The following is a 23,857-nucleotide window of genomic DNA, read 5'->3' on the forward strand; positions in this document are numbered from 1 at the left end:
TCAGAAGACTGGAGTAAAATTCAAAATGGTCTTACGAAATGGAAAACTGAGCTGAAACATACAATTCAGAGACAAATGCAAAGTTCTACACATAGGTTGGGGGTGGGGAAAATCAAATACATAGGTATGGAATGGGGAATACCTGGCTTAGTAGAATGCTCCCCTACTTTTGCTGTTCTTCTGCATGAGCCCCCGAACCCCCCGCAGCCCAATTCTTTGTCCCCCTGCAGTTGCAGTATTTTTAAACCAGCCCTGCTGTAGATATTTTTCAAAATCTTAATCAAACTATAGGCACACAGTTGGACAGTAAATGAGCCTGCTAGAAGGCACACAAGTAAAGATAGTTTCCTATTAAACAAGAAGCATGTCAATCAGTTACATCAGTTAGGAGAATGTTAAAGGGATGCACACAGATGGACTCATGAAACCTGAAAAATATCCCTCTTGGAAACTTTCCAGTGACTTAAAATATCAAAAGGCAGCAAGAAATAAGTCTTAGAGCATCTTTCTTGTACTACATGATTTGTATCTAACATAGGGAATGGGAAGGACTTCGCGAGAATTGCTCTGCAAACAGAAATGAAGTACGTGTATGTGTCAAAGAACTGTGAACAGTAAATTGACGGCTTCCAAGGCAATACAAACACGAAATACAGACTCAATGTGTGCAACTGCAACTCAAAGAAATCTGCCCAATAAGCTGGGCCCTTTCAAAGGAAACGCAAGGACAAATGCAGAATGAATATGTGCTATTCAAAGAAATCTGCTCAGTAAATTAGCCCCTTCAAAGTAAATGCAAATGCAAGCATTAAACAAAACAGAGAATAAATATCTGCAACTCAAAAAGAAATTTCACGAAAGTAAATTGATTGACCTCTTATGCCTGCTCCGTGCTGGCGGGCAAACTCCCTTCAGCCCTTCTCAGCTCCACCCACTCCCTGAGTCCCACGTCATTGGCTGAGGGGTTGCAGGCTGAAACTGACTGACAGGCTCTTCTCCAGGCACGTCCCTCGGCTGATCTGTCAGTCAGCCTCAGCCTGCGACTCCTCAGCCAATGACAAGCAGAGGAGAAGGCTGGTTTGCCTCGCCTCTTCGACTTCCTTCCTTTCAAGCGTGGCGATTGTGACGCTGAGCGCCGGCTGCGCCCCGCGGCCCCAGGGTCGATAGGGGCTATCGGGGACTCTGACATTTGCTTCGTGGAGGGGCGCCCTACTTGCAGATGTTGCCTTCGGTCGCGGTCCCTTCCCTGCAGCTCTACGTCTGGTTGCGCAGGCGTCTTACCTCTTGGATTTGAACGGCTCCTGCCAGTCGTCCGCATTGTTGAGAGCATCGGAAGATGTCGTGGGTAGGGTTTGCGCTTAATCGCCCCGACGAAGATGTGTTCGATGAAGACGCGGATGAACTGGACCTCGCCCAGAACGAATGGAAGAGCACCATGAAGAAACGAGTCAAGGTAGTTGTGCATGTCAGGCTTGTAATGTCTGAGCGCTTTCTTTTAATGTTTGGGGAGGGGCGGCTGATGAAGGCTTCAACCAAAGGTTGCTACCTCCGGGGCCCCACTGGCATCAACGATGGACCTGCTGCTGCTGCTGTGCAGCAGCCCCTGGGATGCTTGGATCCCCACTGGGTGGATGCCCCCTGCCCCCGCTCTGTGCTGTACACAGCGTTAAAGGGCCAATGGCACAAGATGGCTGCTGCTCACTTACCCACCAAAAATGCCCCAGTGAGCTACACATCCCCCAAAGAGAGGATGAAAACCGAGCTTATGGCTGCTCCCGCACTCATGCATCTGCAAGTAAGCAGAGAGAGAGAGAGAGGAGCATGCGCATGAGAATGAGTGGAAAGAGCAGTGGCAATTGCTCCACGCAGCCATAACCTTTCAGATGTGCCTCCTTGCAGGAGAGGATACGGCCTCCACATGACTGCCTGCCCTCTCTGAGGTCGGAGCAGCCTCCTTTTGCTTGCCCAGGCTGTCCCTTTGGGGCCCCGCTACTGTGCTGCTCCCCAGAGGAGCAAGAGGCGGCTGCTCCTAGCAAGAGTGGCGACTATTTTGTTTTTTGGATAACCTGGCAGGGAGAATTAGGTAGTGGGGGGTGGGTGCGGGCGGCTGCTGCTTCCATTAATGGGCCCTCATCATCTCTTTTTTGGTGACATGGCAGGAACGGTTGGGCCCAGTGGGATTTGCCCAGAGTGAACAAGGGTGAAGGAGATAGGAACATAGGAAGCTGCCATATACTGAGTCAGACCATAGGTAGATCTTGCTCAGTATTGTCTACACAGACTGACAGGGGCTTCCTCAAGGTTGCAGGCAGGAATCTCTCTCAGCCCTATCTTAGAGATGCCAGGGAGGGAACTTGGAGCCTAGATGCTCTTCCCAGAGCGGCTCCATCCCCTGAGGGGAGTATCTTACAGTGCTTACACTTCTAGTCTCCCTTTCGTATGCAACCAGGGTGGATCCTGCTTAGCTTAAGGGGACAAGTCATGCTTGCTACCACAAGACCAGCTTTCTTCCCTGTGGGTTCCTATTATGGATGTGGGTTATTATTACAGGAGTGGCCACTAGATCTGCTTGCTCACCCTCTCTCTGGGCGGTACAGTAGGGAGAATTGGACTTGCTGGGCTCAATCTCTGCTGCTGCAATATTCAGAGGGTGGATGAAGGTAAAGCAAGATGAGGCTGCTGCTTGTGCAAGGAGCAGCCACCTCTGTCCGCTTGCATCACTGTTCTCCTTCACAGAGGTGAGAATTAAGTTCAGTGAGCTTAGTCCTTCTGCCACACCATGAGGGCAAATCAACAGACAGAACTAGCAGCTTGCACTTTCTAATGAATATTGTCCTCTTGTCTCGTTTGTCACCTTGTTCTTCAAGTATTCTTTGTGTGTCTGTCACTCTTCTTTAAGGAAGGCTATAGGGAGGGAGTTGAAGCTGGGAAAAAGCTGACACTTCAACAAGGTTTTAATAAGGGGTATGAAGAAGCAGCAAAGCGGATGTTCTCCTGTGGCCAGCTGAAGGGGCTGTGAGGTATGTTGTGAAGTAGTGTCTTTAAAGTGGCAATCCAGTTGCACAAGTTCTTGAATTAAAGTCAGGCCTCCACACAGTAATACATCTGTGGCTGCTAATGGCATTTGCTAAATAGAAGACCCACTTAAATCATGAATGTGTTGCCTTTTTTCCATTATAGTCCCATGTTCAACTCATTTTCACACCTTGCTGAGCTTGAATTGCTAGATGACAAAGATGGTAACAGCAATTGGTCTAGTTAGCAGAAGATGGAAGCTGCTTTTGAACTTTCTATATCCTGAAAAACACAGCCAGCTTCTCCCTCTCTGGTTTTAAGCCTGGATGCAACCTCTCCCAGGAACACAACCCTTGGTGCCTGTATGGTTTGCAGTGTACTAAGAAAGTTCCCCATAGAGCAAAGCCACTTAAATCTTGAGCTGTTAGAAGATACTATTTTTTGCCTTTTATAAGCATCACCATTGGCAACAGGAGCTTGATTTTTCCATGAAAATATAATCTCTGTCTGGCAGATGTTTGCTAGAAGGATGCAGCTTCTGTATTAAATGGGTGCATTTATCTGGTGCTTCCCATTGGAATACCAAGCTGTTCCCTGTTTACATTCTACTCTAGCACTTTATTTGTATATGAAAATAACTGAGGGTGGTGGCTTTTAAAAAGTCCTGTCTTATTCATGCATGTAATCTCCACATCTGTATTTTAACTTCTTGTAGTGCTCTCTTGTCTTGGTGTCATCACAAAGGATGTGATTCTGCACCGCTGAGCGAGATGACTGACCTGCTGAATGAAGTAGGCAAATATGAAGAGAGTGTGCTTAAGGATCTTAGCTATACACATTCACAACCTCATGTTGGAGATTTACTGGATACTATTGAGGACGTGGACCTTGGTCCTGTACTTTCACCGGAAAAACAGTGCAGTAGAACTACAGGTGAAACAGCCTGTGAAAATGGCACAGAGCCTAATGGAAACTGTTGCAGAAATGATAATGGGACAAATTGCTTCCAAGGAGAATGCTGTAGAAGGACAAACGAACACAGAGTTTCTGAAAGGCCAACCCTTACTCAGTTAAAAGACAAAGCCATCAGTTTAGTGCAACAGTTAGGATTGTCCCCAGACACAACAGAACATATCCAGCTGTTGCAAGGTTAATTCATTGTATGAAATGAGATTTATGGATCTTTTTCTGCTGGAAATACAGCGACATCAACAGATTGAACTTGCTGCTGAAATTGAGAACTTGCATTCAAATATTCTTGAATAAAGCAACCTCTGTGTGTGAAGTCAATTCTGTCATATGGCTTTTAGTTTTAGTCTACCTTCATCCATTGATTAACTTCAGATAGTTGTAGAGAACACAGTGTAAGCTTTAAAAAAAATTAAGTTGTAACTTTACTAGAAAAAATGCTATGTCCTAACACCCTGGGTGTTTTCCACACAGGTTTTTTAGCTTACATCTCCTCTGGAATGGAGGAGATGTGTGTTCACATATCAGCCAGATTTACCCCAAAGTACTTGCGAGCCATTGGGGAGCACTTCACACATGATTTGGGTTTTTCATTGCATTAACATGCAATGAAAAACCCAAATCATGTGTGAAGTGCTCCCCAATTGTAGTGTAGCCTGATTTATATTCAGGCTAAAAAATTCCACTTTGAACTCATAGTAAACTCATGGTAAAGCCTGCTGTGTGAAAAATGCCCTGGTGATACTGAATCATTTTTTAGAAAGGTGGATAGATTCTGAACTGTATAGGATAAATATAAATATCCTATGCACAATATGGTTTGAAGAGCAGTTTTACAGTTCTACCCTAAAAGAGCCTAAATGAGTCAAACTGAGCTGTATATACTCTGGAACCTAAACACTGGCTTGCTTCAGAGGCGTAACTAGGGAAAACGGCACCCAGGGCAAACACTGAAATTGCGCCCCCCCCCCACAAGCGCCCAGAGCCTTTGGATGGATAGGGCGGTAGTGTTTTATAGTAACAAAATAGTAGTAGTATAAAATAAAATAGTAGTAATAATAATGTAATAAAAATAATAATAAATACCACAAATGTGTGTCCTCCGAGGCGAGGGGATGGCTGTGGGCGGCGGGGGAGCAAGCGGAGTCCGGACTCATCCCCAGGGACTTGATCAGGGACCAAGAGGATGGTGCCCTCTAACTAAAATCTTTTTGGCCTTGTGGGGCAAGACTGTAAAATCCTTCATGGCCTATGAGACACAGCTTCCCCAACTGACACAGATCTTTGTGTACCTGGGGCTTGCAAGGTGGATGGCAGAGCAGACTCAGGTTGCTCGGTGAGGGAAACACCTTGGCTGCCACCCTCTGAGTCTCAGACTTGCTCTGATGGCCAGGCGATTCTTGGTCGGGTTGTTGTTGCCCTTGGCTTTTCCTGCTGTTTTTGGAGCCTTGCGGAAGAATCGAGCTCCTGCAAGGTGTTCAGTGGAGGCACTCCTTGCGGATGCTACTGCCCACGCCTCGTTGAAGGCAGAGGCTGCCACAGAGTCCTCTGAGAGAGACCTCTCCACACTGCCGGTCTGCATGGCCGTAATGGAGGTGGCCCACGAATGATCAGGTTGAGACAAAAACAGCTGGGGTCCACCGTCTCCCTTTCCCCCTGACTCATGGCTGGGCTGAACAATGGGATGCAATCAGAGGTGCACCTAGGTAATTTTGGAGCCTGGGCCTAAAGGCATTTGGAGGCCCACCTCCCCTGCAAATTAAACATCATCATGCTCGGCTGGATGACCACAACACCTGAGGATATTCTAAAGAGGATTTGAGGGGGGCCCAAGGGCTGTGGAGGCCATGGACTTCAGCCCGGAAGACCAGGGGTAAGAGCACCTCTGCCCACTCCTTTAAGGGTTGGAAACCTAAGAACTTGGGGACCATAAAGCAGCATATGAGTGCCCATATATGGTTTTTAAAAGGTGCAGCTCTCAGGGCCTGTGGCGGGAGGTTTTTTCTCAAGAAGAGCCTGACTGGGTTAAGTCTGATTGGTAGTTAATGTATAGGCCTATTTCAGACATGAGAGGTTTCTCCCTGACTGTTGTTTAAATGGGGTTGTTAGCTAATAATTATTTTAGATTCAGAGGCTGAAGCCTTTCCTCAGGAGGAGCCAGAGGGCAGCCTGTGTTAGGCTTATCAACAGGCCTTATATATTAACTATTTCAGGACTGGACAGCAAACATTGGATCTCAAGACCATCCTGAAGGGATCCAAAACATGCAGGAGAACTGTGAGAATTGTGGGATCCTTATCCTTAGTTTTAGATGCTGGCTGGTATTCAGATTAAGCTGTCTAAACAGGACTACAATACTCAGGGAATATTCTAAACTAGCTGACCCAGGCGCAGAGCATCTGCGCCCCTAGGTCTCTCTTCCTCTCCCTCCATTTCAGGGCTCAGTCAGTTCTCCTCCCATCCCTTCAGTCAGTCTCCCTCTCCACCCTTTCTGACAGCAGCTCTCATCCTCCTCGCAAGGAGGCCGGCGGCGGCCATGTTTTTGCTGCCTGCTCGGCCACTCATAGTGGCACCGCCTTCTCCTCGACCTCCCTCCCCCTGCTGCCCTTTCTGCTGGCAGCCCTCATCCTCCTCACGAGGAGCTCCGAGCAGCTGCTCCCAAACTCTTGTGAGAGCTACCACACACTGGATTAGCCATGGGTACACCTTAGAGAATTATATAGGTAGATAGATGACTACCGAATTTCAATAGGAGTTCCTCTTGTAAATTTAGTCAGGCTGTCAGCTACCGAGTCTAAAGTGGTTGCTGTCAGTCAGGTGGATTAACTAGTTATTAATTAATGCCCATCTTAACTTCCTGCCATATAAGCTGTAAAGATGTTGTACAGCCTCCTATATTACACTGGCTTTATAAGTGAGGCAGCCACACTTTGCCTTGGTCTTTGAGCTGGACACTGGGCTGGAGAAGGATGCATCCAGGCAGACGCTTCCTAGAAAAAGGAATATAGGAAGCTGCCGTATACTGAGTCAGATGATTGGTCCATCTATCTCAATATTATCTTCACAGACTGGCAGTGGCTTCTCCAAGGTTGCAGACAGGAATCTCTCTCAGCTCTATCTTGGAGAAGCCAGGGAGGGAATTTGAAACCTTTTGCTCTTCCCAGAGCAGCTCCATCCCCTAAAGAGAATATCTTACAGTGCTTCACACTTCTAATCTCCCTTTCATATGCAACCAGGGCAGACCCTGATTTGCTAAGGGGACAAGTCATGCTTGCTACCACAAGACCAGCTCCTCTGATGACCCAAATAACCTGCACTGGATGCAGTTTTCAGTTCTGGGATGTTGTCCAGGCTGGCAGGCACCCATTCCTCACACTTCAGCTAAAACTGGTTTACAGCACTTGGAGCATTTTCAGAGGGGGTATATTTTGATGATATTCAAGAACAAAGCCAATTGAGGTGTCATGTCTGCTACAAATTGAAGGATGTTAACAAACTTTGAGCAACAAGGGTGGCAGCTCAGAAGAGAGATCCAGAATAATTTTTACAGTGTAGAAGATTGCTTGTATGTTCATCCATCTCATGGAAACAAGAGCTTTCAAAAACACACACATTTGGAACAATTTCACCCCTGCAACAGCCATGATGTTGGATTGCTACTCATCATTATCAAGACTTTCTTCAAGAACTGATGTGCGATATATAGTAGTGAATTGAAGTTCCATAATACCCTTTATGATACAAATATTTCTTTTGCAGTGTAAACTGCTTTGAGAACTTTTTTTGTTGAAAAATGGTTTATAAATATTTATAATAATCATTTTTATATAGGGCAATTGTTGGGACGGAGGGTTTATCTGAACTTGAGAGGGAATCTGTGGTGACACACAATCTCAAACCAATGCACCACAATACACTGCAGGATTTAAAGTGAATGAATGAGTGTGTGTGTGGTGTGTGTGTATGTGTGTGTGGAGAGAAAGAGTATGTCTGTGAGAGAGAACACACACAGACACCATCTATATCTATATCATCATTAAAATAACATTAATTCTAATTTTTCTTGGCTTCTTCAAGGGGTCTTCTAATGAGGTCATCTGATGTCAGCTAGAGGACAATCCAATCAGAAGAAGAATGTGCTAAGGGGCTGAATTAACAATGATGAACAATAAAACAACTGCAATTTCTCAATTGTTTGAACCGTGCATTTTTCTGTGTAGAGTGGCCCCAATCCGGTTAAAGTCACATGAAGCAATTGATGGCCTCAATTTTCATTCACATCCAAAGGCTCAGCTTTCTAGTTCCGAAGTTCAGATGCTCACCGTAGTTTGCTCTTGCTGAAACAGGGTGAGTCCCTGTTCCACAGCATTAGATCACCATTTTGCAGACTCCCTTTGGACAGACCGACACAGCTGTGGCTCGACACCCCACAGGCAGCCTCTGGACTGAACAAGAAGACTGCTCCACCTGGCCGCAAGAAGACTGCTCTCACCTTCCCACTCAGCACCTCCCCAGTTGTGAATGAGATGGTAGGGCCTGAGCTCAGTTAGGTGTGGGAGGGGTGAGGAATAATAAGGTGAAACCCCAGATTAGTGTGGTACAGTCCCACCCCACTCTAATTCTTTCAGGGGGAAAGGCGGGAGTCCAGTGAGCTTCTTTCGTTTCTTTCTTTTCTTTGTACACTGCCCCAAACTTCCGTCTCTGGGCAGTTTACAGCAAAATAAAACTGATTAAAACAGAAATCAAAACCTTAAAACAATTATAACCACGAGTCTAGCTAAAAAGCTTCGCTGGGTAAATGTGTCTTTAAAGACCCTTTAATCACGTGGTGATTCTCTTTATTTAGCAGAGGGAGAGTAACTGGCCCTATCCAACCCCAGCACAGCATCCCTCCAGTGACTGTTGCTGGTGTCTCTCTCATGTTTATTTTTAGATTGTGTTCCCTTCGGGGACAGGGAACCATCTTATTTATTTATTATTTCTCTGTGTAAACTGCCCTGAGCCATTTTTGGAAGGGCGTTAGAAATTAAACCAACCAACCAACCAACCAACCAACCAATAAATAAATTGTCGGAGATGGGGAGGCTTTTATTTAAGCAGAGAGTGCATTCCAGAGTCTTGGGGCAGCAACAGAGAAGGCCTGTCCTGTGTGGCCACCAGACAGGCTGGTGGTGACAGTTGCAAATGAAACTCTCCGAATGATCTCAGTGAACTATGGGGTGCATAGTGAAGAAGATGTACACTTAGATACCCAGGGCTTTATAGGTTATAGTCAGCAACTTGTATTTTGCCTGGAAACTTATTGACTGCCACTGTAGTTCTTTTAATATACGTAGGAATAATATGATCTCTCCGAGATGAGCCGGAGAACAGCCTGGCTGCCGCATTCTGTACCAACTGCAGTTTCCAGGCTATGTACAAAGGCAACCCCACATAGAGTGCATTGCAGTAGTCATGTCTGGAGGTTACCAGCATATGTACCACTGTTCTGAGGTAGTATATCTCAAGAAAGAGATGCAAATGGCATATATTCTTCTGGGGAAGTGTGATCCCATTCAGAACCAGAAAATCAAAATTGTCTCCTGAGTTCTGACCCCGCACAATAAGTAAAGTTGTGCCCTTGAGTCGGTATCGACTCCTGGTGACCACAGAGCCATGTGGTTTTCTTTGGTAGAATATAGGAGGGTTTTACCATTGCCTCCTCCTGTGCAGATGATGCCTTTCAGCACCATTCTATATCACTGCTGCCCGATATAGGTGTTTCCCATAACAGTGGGGATTTGAACCAGCAACCTCTTGCTCTCTAAGCAAGTCATTTCCCCTCTGTTCCATTAGGTGGTACCTCCATCTTATTTGGATTCAGTCTCAGTTTGTTATCCCTTACTTTCAAATCTATATAACCAGAATTGAGAGGAGGGGGAAAGGGGAAAAAATGGTAAAAATGATTCCAGCACATACATAATTTACAATACACAGTGGGAAAACCCTCAGAGTCCAATAATGCAGTTGGGTCAGACCTGTCCCTCACTCCACTCTTTTCCTGAAGAAAGTTGATATTCTATAATAGTGGTTACGCCCCTGAACTGAGCACTGAGTGCCTCCGGAACATTTAAAAGGTAAGATATAATACTCTGCTGCTATACAGTGCTTTTTAGGGCATTCAAAGCATTTCCCACATTCTATCTTGCAGTAATCCTTACAACAATCCTGAACGGGAGGCTGGTATTCTGACTACCATATTGTGGGTGGGGCCAAGGATGATGGAGTGGCTTACTGAGGGTCATTAACTGAGCCCATAGCAGCAGTAAGATCTGAACCTCGGGCTTTCTGATTCATAGTCTCTTAGACAGTGAACTGCACCACTGCTCTTATGGGTGCCCCTTCACTTCCTGAATGACAGGAATAAAAAGGTGCCAGGTATAATAGTAAGAGGACCACAGGCTTCTAGATCCTGCAAGACCCGGAGTCTTCCATTTGACAGCGATTAGCTCTCACTACTGAGATCTGGTGCTGGCAGTTATGAAACCTGATAGCCGATCATCTCGGGCTTTCATGTAAACCCTAAAGAAATGTCCAATGGCTAGCTAGACTTGAAAACAAATGGCTAGCTAGACTTGGTTTCCCCTTTTGAAAGTCAAGGTGAAGAAGACTGATGTTTTGATGTATTGGTTGCTATCTGTAGGGAGCTTGTGAAAACTGGCTTTCTACCAGGCTGGTTGAACTGAGTTTCCCTTCATTAACTCTGGTGTGAGTGGTGTCCCCTGGTCTGCTTTGCTGCCTCTGTCATGACATCACTTTCTGGCTCCTACATCATAACCTGCAGGTTGCCATAGGAACAGCAATACACTTTTTTTTTGGCATCATCACTATTCAGTGGTTTATTTCTCAGCTGATGCTCAATCAGTAGGGAGTGGAGGACGTGGTCTGTGTGGTTATATACATATATATATATAGTATTTTAGTCTCTCTTGAGGACATCTCTCATCATGGCAGGTAGGAAATTGTGCCATTAGATTAAAGGGTAATAATAACTTGAAACTTGGGACTGTGTGATCTACCGGATAAGGTCTACAAATGTGCTGAATTTCAAAGATCATATATTTTTGGCATTTTTCTCTCTCTTCATATGCCAGGCTACCAGAGGTTAAAATGTTATTAAAAATTGACACTCTGCTCCTTTCCCCGCAATCTGGTTTAAAAAAAAAAAAATTAAAAAAATTCAATCAATACAACACAGAGCCAATTGAGGCTACAAGGAGTCCAGTGTTAAGAAGAGTTTGTTGGTTATTGAGGATGCAGGTACAAATTGATGGGAGACAACTGAAAACAAAATTCGAGAAAGAATATCATCCCAAAATTTGATTTGAGTGGATGGAGGTTATAAACTGACCATCCCTTATTGACAAATGCAATTAATGGAAACCATATTTCAAAAGACTTGTCTTGTTTGGTTACTTCTCTAGCTAACCTGGTTTGATGGGTCAGCTTGTCAGATAATGCAATCTTCTAGACCCTACTGAACCAGGTTTCAATGAATAGACCCTTTGGGGATTTCCAGTGTTTAGCTACCTCTATTTGGCTGCTGCTAGCAGCAGAGTTGGTATATCTTTGTGAGTACTCTTGTAAACTGCTAAAAGTGCTAACTTTGGATCAGGCTGAAGATTGAGTTCGACTATTTCCCAGATTATATGAAACAAATTCTGTCAATAGCCTTTCACGTATGGGCAACCCCACCATAAAGGAAGGAGAGTACCTCTGTTTTTCCATCCCTGCCAACAAAACAGGGAAGACGTTTGAGAGATATCCTGCATCTTGATTAGAGTAAGATGTCCTCTCTGTACAGGCTTGAATGTTGCCTCCCTTATCTGGGCAGATGTGGTGGTTCTAATCAGTTGCTTCAGCCCAATTGCTTCCCATTCAGTCTCTTCAAGAGAGGTTCCTAAATCAGTTCCCCATGTTGTTTTTAGCCCTCCCAAGGAACTAAAAGATGTGGAAATTATGGTATTGTATATAAGTGTATGTATGTGTTGGTTTATTTCAGCCCAAGGCCAGCATAAATACAAAAAGAAAAAGAAACAACAGCAGCAGTAAAGACATAATATACATAAAACATTAATACCTTCAGATACCGTATACAAGTGAGGCAATCCCTCTTGTTTTGTTAGTTGGTGAAATACGTAAGATTACATTGATAGATAGTCAAAGACCTAGTTGCCTCTCCTCTCTGTAGCAACTTGGATGCAAAGGGCCAGATTTGAAGTTTCTGCATCCAAGTAGCTCGGATGCCAATCAGAATTGTACCAGGTTTAGCCTCTGATGCTGGTTTACCTCTTTCAGTAATGTCCCTCAGTGGGTAAATCCTTTTTGTCTCCCACTTCAAATATTGTTGATATTTGCTTGGGTCTGCAAACAAAGGATGGTCTAAAACAGGGAAGAGTGGTGAAGTGGGTTGTGCAAATGTCATAGCTCAGGGAGGGACACCAGATTCTCAGTGTGGAGGCCAAGAAGGGGTTACTCAAACTTGCTAATTTAGCTTCAGTTACCTGTTTAAATGTAAACCGCCCTGAGCTATTTTTGGAAGGGTGGCATAGAAATCTAATTCATTCATTAATAAATAATAATAATAATAATAAAGGGGAGAGCTCAAATTATTTGAGCATCTGCTGAGAACTCTATAGAAACCCATGGAATCACTTGATCGTTTTGAATGATATGAATGAGTTGCTTGAGTTGGAGGGCATCAAAATAAAGCTTGTTTGGGAGGCTGTATAGTGAACTTTTGTTTACTCTTGCTTTCTTATAATTATTGGGAAAAGCTCAAAGTGCTCCCTGCCACCTTTTAAAGTATTTGGGATGAATCCAAATAGGTAATCTTTGAAAAAGAAAAAGAAATTTGGGCAGAACTACTATTTTTTATGGTTGATATTCACCCTAACCAGGAGAGATTCAGCTGAGCCTAATTTTTAATATCCTTTTTGAGTTGTGAAAAAGAGAGAGTCTATGCTTATTTTCCTTAATGGCTTTAGATCCTTTAGATCCTTATCACTTCTGGATATCTGAAGCTTGAATATTGTAAGCTTATATTAGACATTTGCTGCTGAAGTTTCCTTTGTTCTTCTATACAAATGTGGATGAATATAAGTTCTGACTTCTGATAAAGTGTTTCTAGACCAGCTGTTTGTTTGTAAAGTGTTAATGTTTCCTTGACTGCTAGTATTGCTTCCCATGGATTAGGTGAAAGTCATATGATGTCGTCTGCAAATAAATTGGTTGTATGTCTTTTTTTTACCACTGATTTGAAACCCCTGAATTTTTGTGTCATTTTTAATTGTCAGCTAGTACTTCAACTGCAATGGCAAAGAGCACTAGGGGAAGGGGACAGCCCTGCTTCGTACCCAGAAATAGCTTGATTGGGTTTGAATCTAGCTATTTTTCGGTTGGGCATCAAACCTGTTTGGTCCTCAGAAATGTACTCAGTGATGAAAAGGGTGATCCTATTGGCCAAGATAGCAGTGAAACATTTCAAGCCCTGGTTCACTAATGCTATGGGGTGATATGATCCCAGGGAGGAATTGTCTTTGGCTTGCTGAGGTAGAACAACTATTCTAGATTGCTTCCAAGTCCCTGGGATCACAGCCCCCTGCGTTACGCTGTTGAAGGAGGAATGCAAATTTCAGCAAAAATTATGAAAAAGCCATCAAGCCCAGGTGCTATATGTCGTCCCCCCCACCCACCCACCCCAGCACCGTTAAATGCATTAATACAAGAATAATGTGACGTCCTGAGACTTGCTTCTGTCCAAACAAACTAGACAGATTGTGTAAACCGCCTGGAGATGTGAATTGTGGTGGTAGAAAAATGTGTAAAATAAAGAGACATGACATTAAAACGATTCTTCCTTTCCTTCTAGGGGCAGAGGAGGAAAAGCCTAGTGGGAGGAGGCCCATCACCTCCAGCAGCCTCATGGTGGCTCGGAAGCTGCTGCTGTCTCCCCTGCTGCGGGAGCGTGGGGCTGCTTCCGGGAAGGACACCCTTTTCTTTGATGGGCCAGCCCCTGTGGCTGGCCCATCAAAGAAAAGGGTGAAGCACCCCAAAACATCAAAGAGGCAGCCCCCCGCAGAAAGCAGCAGCAAGGGGAAGCCACCACAGGAGGGCAGACCATCAGCCCTCCTGGGCAAGGCCGGTCTGCGTCGGGCTAACAAGGCACCAGGTGGGGGTGTGCCTTCTGGGGAGAAACCCCTTCCCCACCTGGGGGAGGGGAGACTCCCCAGAAGGAGGCTGGAGGCTGCGGGGGATACAGCCAGGAGATTGCTGCACATCCCCAGGAGCAACCTGAGTCTGCACCTTGGGGAGGCTGGGCAGGGCGTCTCCCCGCTGGGGGGGAACCGTTTCTCGGGCTTGTCCCGAGAGACGGTTCTTCCCCAGATCCCTTCAACTGGGAAGACGACCCTGACCCCAATGGGGAGACCCCCGCCAAAGCCCTTGCCATCATGGCAACATCCATCTGCTTGGCGGGGGCCCGAACCATTGCCAGCGCTCATGATCAAAGCGCTGGGGCCCCCCAAGGCAGACACAGAGCCTTGCTCCTGGGGACATCCCCCCTCAGTCTCCAGCTCTGTGGCCAAACCACCGCCACCACACTTCCCACCGAAGCCACGCCCTTGGGAAGAACCACCATCTCATCTTTCCCAAGGGCCGTGGCTTCAGGTGCGAGCCCTACGCAGACCGGCTGATGTGCCGGTGGCAACCCCTTGGCGGTGAGACAGCAGCAGTGGAAGGCCACCACCCAAAATACCATCGTCGGGGCTGCTGGAGGACCTCCACTAGGTCTCGCCCATTCTGCCTTGCCATGATGGGAGAACTGGTTCTTCGCTGCCCTTGGGATGAATCACCATCTCAACTTTCCCAAGGGCCGTGGCTTCAGGTGCAAGCCCTACAGAGACCAGCTGATGTTCCGGTGGCAACACCTTGGCAGTGAGACAGCAGCAGTGGAAGGCCACTACCCCAAATACCATCATCTGGGCTGCTGGAGCACCTCCACTAGGTCTCGCCAGTTCTGCCTTGTCATGATGGGAGAACTGGTCCTTTGCTGCCATGAACCAAAGTGAGGACCCCTGTCCACTCTGGATGAGACCTCTTCTGAGGAGCAGCATTGGGTACAGAACCTGGACGTACTTCAGACCTCAGACGATCCAGGACCCCCAAGATCATCTCATGCCCCAAGGCCTGACGACTCACCATTACCACCAGACACAGTGGGATGCCACCACCCCAAATACCATCATCTGGAGGACTCACCATTACCAGTAGACTCGGATTCTGAGGGGTCAGCAAGGTAAACAGCATTGCCACAGCCTCGACAAATCCTGAGTCTAAAGTACCTTGCTAAGGTTAATTAGTAAGATTCTAATTCTCTAAGAAAAGGCGAGTCGTACTTCGCATATGCATTGAAATGAGCGTTAACAAAGGCATAGGGATTTTTGAAATTAGTGAGACGCCCCTCGACTCTTCCCCGGGGCAGCATCTAACATTGTTCCTTCTCAAGAAGCTGGCCTTGTGCTCTTCCATTTCGACCTCACTTTTGAAAAGATCCATTGTTCAAGATATGCATGCAGATGTAGAAAGTTTGGGGTTATTTTTTGGAAAGAGAAGTAGAAGACTTGGAGAACTTAAAAGCCCTGAGGGTCCCCCGTTGGGCTCTCCCTGTCTCCCCATGGGCTGGTTCGGGACAGTTTGGGGCAGATTCAGCCCTGTTTGTGCTCTTGGCCCTGTAGTGTATTCAGCTAATGTAAGTGGCCGGATTGTTCATGCAACATTTGGTATCTGTTTGGGAAGTATATTCAGAATTTCTTCTCCAAAAAAGAGAGTAAATTTCCCCCAAGCCTATTCTGGTGTAAAATGTAGTGCATTCCACTAATTTCAGTGGCAGGGTTGTGTATGCAAAATTTGATATCTGTCAGGAGCATGGCTTTATTTCACAGAAACAAATTCTTCAAAATACATCACAGATATATGTTCTTTAGGTGTAGATACTGGAGCCTAAGAAGCAGGAATAACACCATCACTGAATGGAATTAACAGGAAGGACAGAAGAAATTAGTAACTATGGAAGCAGATTGGCAGCCTTTCTTTGTCTTTCCAGAAGAGGTAAGAAAAGCAATATATTTATACGAGAGAAACCTTGAGTATTGCACAGATGAAAAACTGGAAGCAGAGTTCTGCCAGAAAGAGACTGTACTTAAGCACTTTCCCCCATTTGAGGAGGAGAGCTTTCCATTCCACTTTTCCCTTTCAGAAAAATATTCCCATTTCCATTTCCCTTTCCCCTTCCCCAAAATAATGAGGGACTTCAAACAGCAAAGTTTTGACAAACTCTCAACCTCCTATGTTGCACAGCCTTTGGTGAAATTAATAGCTTTCAATCTTTTTCCAGTTTCTTCTAGATCTCCTAGAAAGGCTTCTGATTGTGAATGGCAGGTTGAGGGGGGGGAGAATTCCTGTTCCTTTTTGGCCAAAAAGATTGTTTTATGTTTGCTTTTCAGGGACAGGAAGGGATGCTCTTGGACAGCCACAGGCTAGTCTTTCCTCTCTAGATCTGCTCAGCATCCTGAATACTTCCCCAGAGAAGAGAATGAAGAATGAAGGACAGCTGGGTTGCCTGGAAAACTGAGCGTCATCTGTGGAGCTTCGTTTCCATAGCAGCTCTGATTCAAGTGGGAAAGTCTTGAAACTGTCTTATGGACTGTGACAGAGGAAATACAACCTCCATTTTGTGTCGGGACATTCCTGTGCATATCGGAAAGACTTCAGCACTTTTTGTGCATCACAGAAGATAGGCTTCAGGATCCAGACTAGGAGCTAAGGTCAAAGGATTCATCTCTTGGGTTGGTTATCTAAAAAATGTCGATCCATTTAACGTGGGATGTAAACAGTGAATTGGTTTCTATACATGTTTGTCTTTGCTTGTTGAATGTGTACCATTTACATTTGTCTTGGTAGCCTGTTTTGCAACATTTAAGTATGTTGTGTATATATATATATCCTTTCAATGTTCTGAAGAGAAAATAACACACTTGGCAGACTGAAATTGTGGCAACTTGTGAATAAACCATCCTCTGGTTAAATTCATAGTCCCGCCTTAGTACATTTTCTGTTTCTTAGAAACTGTACATGAAGCAAGAGATACAGGATAATGACCTCGTTAGGCCCATCCGTTTGTCATTTTCAACACATACAACAAGTGTAAAGTGTTGACCGCTGCTTAATGAGCAAAGAGGCAACTTTTTAAAGTGGTGGTTTTCTTTATTTGAGAGGGGGAGAGCAACTGGCCCTATCCATCCCCAGCACAGTACCACTCCCATGATTCTTGCTAATATCTACCTTATATTTTCTTTTTAGATTGTGAGCCTTTTGGAGCCATCTTATCTTATTTATTTATTATTTCTCTATGTAAACCGCTTTGGAAACTTTTGTTGAAAAGTGGCATATAAATATTTGTAGTAGGACGCAGGCACAGTCATTCATGTGTTATGTTTTACGCAGGTCCAGAAGTACACTATATATCTATACCAGGGTTTCCTAACCTTGGGCCCCCAGATGTTGTTGGACTACAACTCTCAGAATCCCCAGACATGGCTTTTGTGGCTGGGGATTCTGGGAGTTGTAGTCCAACAACATCTGAGGGCCCAAGGTTAAGAAACTCTGATCTATACCATGCATTTGAAGGGCCTGCATCCATATTTGCAGCATATAAATATTTGTTGTTGTTGTTGTAAAACGACGCAGGCACAGTCATTCTCATGTTAGCTTTTACATAGGTCCAGAAGTACACTACATATCCATACCATGCATTTGAAGGGCCTGCATCCACACTTAAAATGAATCCAAGTATAGCCATTCACACAAACACATGGATGAGTGTACAGGTATCTTTATACACCATAATGTCTGAATCATGCTATTCGGATGATTGAAAACTGGGGGAAACAAGGTAGGAGGCACCAGCAGTGATCATCAGCTAGTCTCCCATTGAGTCTGGTGGCATCTGCTTGCTTGCTTGCATGCAGAAGGTTCCAAGTTCCCTCCTGGCATCGCCAAGATTGGGCTGAGGGAGACTCCTGCCTGCAACTGTGGAGAAGCTGCTGCCAGTCTGTGTAGACAATATTGAACTAGACAGACCAATGGTCTGACTTGATATAAGGCAGCTTCCTGTTTTTCTGTCCTTCCAGTGAACTGGGTACAGCCTGCCTCATTCAGCAGTTTATTTTTCCTAACTTAAATTAAATACCCCCAACTTTTCTACACTGTGGAGGGGCAGGAAGTCATAGACAGTACAGGTATTCATTTTTCTCCCAACATGGCTAACACTTGAGCTTTCTGGGGTATGTGTGGGCATGTAAATTAGGGATATGTAAATTAGTGGAGGCCAATAGAATCAGAGCCACCTAATGGTGCAGCAGGGAAGTAACTTGCTTAGCGAGCAAGAGGTTGCTGGTTCGAATCTCCGGTGATATGTTTCCCTGACTATGGGAAACACCTATATCAGGCAGCAGCGATATAGGAAGATGCTGAAAGGCATCATCTCATACTGTGAGGGAGATGGCAATGGTAAACCCCTCCCGTATTCTACCAAAGATAACCAGAGGGCTCTGTGGTCGCCAGGAGTTGACACTGACTTGACGGCACAACTTTACTTTTACACCTCAGAAGACTGGAGTAAAATTCAAAATGGTCTTACGAAATGGAAAACTGAGCTGAAACATACAATTCAGAGACAAATGCAAAGTTCTACACATAGGTTGGGGGTGGGGAAAATCAAATACATAGGTATGGAATGGGGAATACCTGGCTTAGTAGAATGCTCCCCTACTTTTGCTGTTCTTCTGCATGAGCCCCCGAACCCCCCGCAGCCCAATTCTTTGTCCCCCTGCAGTTGCAGTATTTTTAAACCAGCCCTGCTGTAGATATTTTTCAAAATCTTAATCAAACTATAGGCACACAGTTGGACAGTAAATGAGCCTGCTAGAAGGCACACAAGTAAAGATAGTTTCCTATTAAACAAGAAGCATGTCAATCAGTTACATCAGTTAGGAGAATGTTAAAGGGATGCACACAGATGGACTCATGAAACCTGAAAAATATCCCTCTTGGAAACTTTCCAGTGACTTAAAATATCAAAAGGCAGCAAGAAATAAGTCTTAGAGCATCTTTCTTGTGAGAGGTATTACATGATTTGTATCTAACATAGGGAATGGGAAGGACTTCGCGAGAATTGCTCTGCAAACAGAAATGAAGTACGTGTATGTGTCAAAGAACTGTGAACAGTAAATTGACGGCTTCCAAGGCAATACAAACACGAAATACAGACTCAATGTGTGCAACTGCAACTCAAAGAAATCTGCCCAATAAGCTGGGCCCTTTCAAAGGAAACGCAAGGACAAATGCAGAATGAATATGTGCTATTCAAAGAAATCTGCTCAGTAAATTAGCCCCTTCAAAGTAAATGCAAATGCAAGCATTAAACAAAACAGAGAATAAATATCTGCAACTCAAAAAGAAATTTCACGAAAGTAAATTGATTGACCTCTTATGCCTGCTCCGTGCTGGCGGGCAAACTCCCTTCAGCCCTTCTCAGCTCCACCCACTCCCTGAGTCCCACGTCATTGGCTGAGGGGTTGCAGGCTGAAACTGACTGACAGGCTCTTCTCCAGGCACGTCCCTCGGCTGATCTGTCAGTCAGCCTCAGCCTGCGACTCCTCAGCCAATGACAAGCAGAGGAGAAGGCTGGTTTGCCTCGCCTCTTCGACTTCCTTCCTTTCAAGCGTGGCGATTGTGACGCTGAGCGCCGGCTGCGCCCCGCGGCCCCAGGGTCGATAGGGGCTATCGGGGACTCTGACATTTGCTTCGTGGAGGGGCGCCCTACTTGCAGATGTTGCCTTCGGTCGCGGTCCCTTCCCTGCAGCTCTACGTCTGGTTGCGCAGGCGTCTTACCTCTTGGATTTGAACGGCTCCTGCCAGTCGTCCGCATTGTTGAGAGCATCGGAAGATGTCGTGGGTAGGGTTTGCGCTTAATCGCCCCGACGAAGATGTGTTCGATGAAGACGCGGATGAACTGGACCTCGCCCAGAACGAATGGAAGAGCACCATGAAGAAACGAGTCAAGGTAGTTGTGCATGTCAGGCTTGTAATGTCTGAGCGCTTTCTTTTAATGTTTGGGGAGGGGCGGCTGATGAAGGCTTCAACCAAAGGTTGCTACCTCCGGGGCCCCACTGGCATCAACGATGGACCTGCTGCTGCTGCTGTGCAGCAGCCCCTGGGATGCTTGGATCCCCACTGGGTGGATGCCCCCTGCCCCCGCTCTGTGCTGTACACAGCGTTAAAGGGCCAATGGCACAAGATGGCTGCTGCTCACTTACCCACCAAAAATGCCCCAGTGAGCTACACATCCCCCAAAGAGAGGATGAAAACCGAGCTTATGGCTGCTCCCGCACTCATGCATCTGCAAGTAAGCAGAGAGAGAGAGAGGAGCATGCGCATGAGAATGAGTGGAAAGAGCAGTGGCAATTGCTCCACGCAGCCATAACCTTTCAGTGGTGCCTCCTTGCAGGAGAGGATACGGCCTCCACATGACTGCCTGCCCTCTCTGAGGTAGGAGCAGCCTCCTTTTGCTTGCCCAGGCTGTCCCTTTGGGGCCCCGCTACTGTGCTGCTCCCCAGAGGAGCAAGAGGCGGCTGCTCCTAGCAAGAGTGGCGACTATTTTGTTTTTTGGATGACCTGGCAGGGAGAATTAGGTAGTGGGGGGTGGGTGCGGGCGGCTGCTGCTTCCATTAATGGGCCCTCATCATCTCTTTTTTGGTGACATGGCAGGAACGGTTGGGCCCAGTGGGATTTGCCCAGAGTGAACAAGGGTGAAGGCGATAGGAACATAGGAAGCTGCCATATACTGAGTCAGACCATAGGTAGATCTTGCTCAGTATTGTCTACACAGACTGGCAGCGGCTTCCTCAAGGTTGCAGGCAGGAATCTCTCTCAGCCCTATCTTGGAGATGCCAGGGAGGGAACTTGGAGCCTAGATGCTCTTCCCAGAGCGGCTCCATCCCCTGAGGGGAGTATCTTACAGCGCTTACACTTCTAATCTCCCTTTCGTATGCAACCAGGGTGGATCCTGCTTAGCTTAAGGGGACAAGTCATGCTTGCTACCACAAGACCAGCTTTCTTCCCTATGGGTTCCTATTATGGATGTGGGTTATTATTACAGGAGTGGCCACTAGATCTGCTTGCTCACCCTCTCTCTTGGTAGTACAGTAGGGAGAATTGGACTTGCTGGGCTCAATCTCTGCTGCTGCAATATTCAGAGGGAGGATGAAGGTAAAGCAAGATGAGGCTGCTGCTTGTGCAAGGAGCAGCCACCTCTGTCCGCTTGCATCACTGTTCTCCTTCACAGAGGTGAGAATTAAGTTCAGTGAGCTTAGTCCTTCTGCCACACCATGAGGGCAAATCAACAGACAGAACTAGCAGCTTGCACTTTCTAATGAATATTGTCCTCTTGTCTCGTTTGTCACCTTGTTCTTCAAGTATTCTTTGCGTGTCTGTCACTCTTCTTTAAGGAAGGCTATAGGGAGGGAGTTGAAGCTGGGAAAAAGCTGACACTTCAACAAGGTTTTAATAAGGGGTATGAAGAAGCAGCAAAGCGGATGTTCTCCTGTGGCCAGCTGAAAGGGGCTGTGAGGTATGTTGTGAAGTAGTGTCTTTAAAGTGGCAATCCAGTTGCACAAGTTCTTGAATTAAAGTCCGGCCTCCACACAGTAATACATCTGTGGCTGCTAATGGCATTTGCTAAATAGAAGACCCACTTAAATCATGAATGTGTTGCCTTTTTTCCATTATAGCCCCATGTTCAACTCATTTTCACACCTTGCTGAGCTTGAATTGCTAGATGACAAAGATGGTAACAGCAATTGGTCTAGTTAGCAGAAGATGGAAGCTGCTTTTGAACTTTCTATATCCTGAAAAACACAGCCAGCTTCTCCCTCTCTGGTCTTAAGCCTGGATGCAACATTCTCCCAGGAACACAACCCTTGGTGCCTGTATGGATTGCAGTGTACTAAGAAAGTTCCCCATAGAGCAAAGCCACTTAAATCTTGAGCTGTTAGAAGATACTATTTTTTGCCTTTTATAAGCATCACCATTGGCACCAGGAACTTGATTTTTCCATGAAAATATAATCTCTGTCTGGCAGATGTTTGCTAGAAGGATGCAGCTTCTGTATTAAATGGGTGCATTTGTAACTGGGGCTACTGTGATGTCTGGCCTCTTTATCTGGTGCTTCCCATTGGAATACCAAGCTGTTCCCTGTTTACATTCTACTCTAGCACTTTATTTGTATATGAAAATAACTGAGGGTGGTGGCTTTTAAAAAGTCCTGTCTTATTCATGCATGTAATCTCCACATCTGTATTTTAACTTCTTGTAGTGCTCTCTTGACTTGGTGTCATCACAAAGGATGTGATTCTGCACTGCTGAGCGAGATGACTTACCTGCTGAATGAAGTAGGCAAATATGAAGAGAGTGTGCTTAAGGATCTTAGCTATACACATTCACAACCTCATGTTGGAGATTTACTGGATACTATTGAGGACATGGACCTTGGTCCTGTACTTTCACCGGAGAAACAGTGCAGTAGAACTACAGGTGAAACAGCCTGTGAAAATGGCACAGAGCCTAATGGACACTGTTGCAGAAATGATAATGGGACAAATCCCTTCCAAGGAGAATGCTGTAGAAGGACAAATGAACACAGAGTTTCTGAAAGGCCAACCCTTACTCGGTTAAAAGACAAAGCCATCAGTTTAGTGCAACAGCTAGGATTGTCCCCAGACACAACAGAACATATCCAGCTGTTGCAAGGTTAATTCATTGTGTGAAATGGGATTTATGGATCTTTTTCTGCTGGAAATACAGCCACATCAACAGATTGAACTTGCTGCTGAAATTGAGAACTTGCATTCAAATATTCTTGAATAAAGCACCCTCTGTGTGTGAAGTCAATTCTGTCATATGGCTTTTAGTTTTAGTCTACCTTCATCCATTGATTAACTTCAGATAGTTGTAGAGAACACAGTGTAAGCTTTAAAAAAAATTAAGTTGTAACTATACTAGAAAAAATGCTATGTCCTAACTCAAAGAACCTAACACCCTGGGTGTTTTCCACACAGGTTGTTTAGGTTACATCTCCTCTGGAATGGAGGAGATGTGTGTTCACATATCAGCCAGATTTACCCCGAAGTACTTGCGAGCCATTGGGGAGCACTTCACACATGATTTGGGTTTTTCATTGCATGTTAATGCAATGAAAAACCCAAATCATGTGTGAAGTGCTCCCCAATTGTAGTGTAGCCTGATTTATATTCAGGCTAAAAAATTCCACTTTGAACTCATAGTAAACTCATGGTAAAGCCTGCTGTGTGAAAAATGCCCTGGTGATACTGAAGCAATTTTTAGAAAGGTGGATAGATTCTGAACTGTATAGGATAAATATCCTATACACAATATGGTTTGAAGAGCAGTTTTACAGTTCTACCCTAAAAGAGCTTGAATGAGTCAAACTGAGCTGTATATACTCTGGAACCTAAACACTGGCTTGCTTAGCATAATTCTGCTGGGTGGGCTCAATCCCTGACAATGATTGAATCTTTGTCCCTCCTGTGTTTAACCTTTTTTAGCAAATCAAATCCTTCATGATGCATTTGATGAGAGCATGGAAAACTACTGCATCCAGTTGTTGTGGCAGTTAGTAGGCTAAGACTACAATTTAATTGGAAGGTCTGTGTTCGGGAAGTATTTCTTCACTTGTAAACTTAATTCTGCACATATT

General features: G+C 45.3%; 2 protein-coding genes across 5 annotated transcripts; both read left to right on the forward strand.

Moving 5' to 3' along the window:
• Nucleotides 1–1,312: 1,312 nt before the first annotated feature.
• On the forward strand, nt 1,313–23,031 carry LOC128330771 (protein YAE1 homolog). Of its 4 annotated transcripts, none has more exons than XR_008310254.1 (3): nt 1,313–1,453; nt 2,900–3,020; nt 22,457–22,541. XR_008310254.1 is itself a non-coding variant. In XM_053264090.1 (3 exons), exons 1-3 carry the CDS (start codon nt 20,116–20,118, stop codon nt 22,893–22,895), a joined length of 624 nt encoding a protein of 207 aa, XP_053120065.1. In that variant the 5' UTR covers nt 19,740–20,115; the 3' UTR covers nt 22,896–23,031. The 4 variants fall into 4 exon arrangements, 3 of the variants coding, with proteins under 3 accessions (XP_053120065.1, XP_053120066.1, XP_053120064.1); XM_053264090.1 differs by lacking the exons at nt 1,313–1,453; nt 2,900–3,020 and adding exons at nt 19,740–20,146; nt 21,559–21,712 and having other exon boundaries at nt 22,457–23,031; XM_053264091.1 differs by lacking the exons at nt 1,313–1,453; nt 2,900–3,020 and adding exons at nt 19,741–20,146; nt 21,595–21,712 and having other exon boundaries at nt 22,457–23,031.
• LOC128330768 (basic salivary proline-rich protein 4-like) lies at nt 9,859–17,103 on the forward strand. The gene is made up of 3 exons (XM_053264082.1): nt 9,859–15,319; nt 16,008–16,131; nt 16,527–17,103. Exon 1 carries the CDS (start codon nt 13,843–13,845, stop codon nt 14,743–14,745), a length of 903 nt encoding a protein of 300 aa, XP_053120057.1. The 5' UTR covers nt 9,859–13,842; the 3' UTR covers nt 14,746–15,319; nt 16,008–16,131; nt 16,527–17,103.
• Nucleotides 23,032–23,857: the final 826 nt, after the last annotated feature.

Source organism: Hemicordylus capensis, chromosome 6, assembly GCF_027244095.1.
Source record: "Hemicordylus capensis ecotype Gifberg chromosome 6, rHemCap1.1.pri, whole genome shotgun sequence".
Lineage (NCBI taxonomy): Eukaryota > Metazoa > Chordata > Lepidosauria > Squamata > Cordylidae > Hemicordylus > Hemicordylus capensis.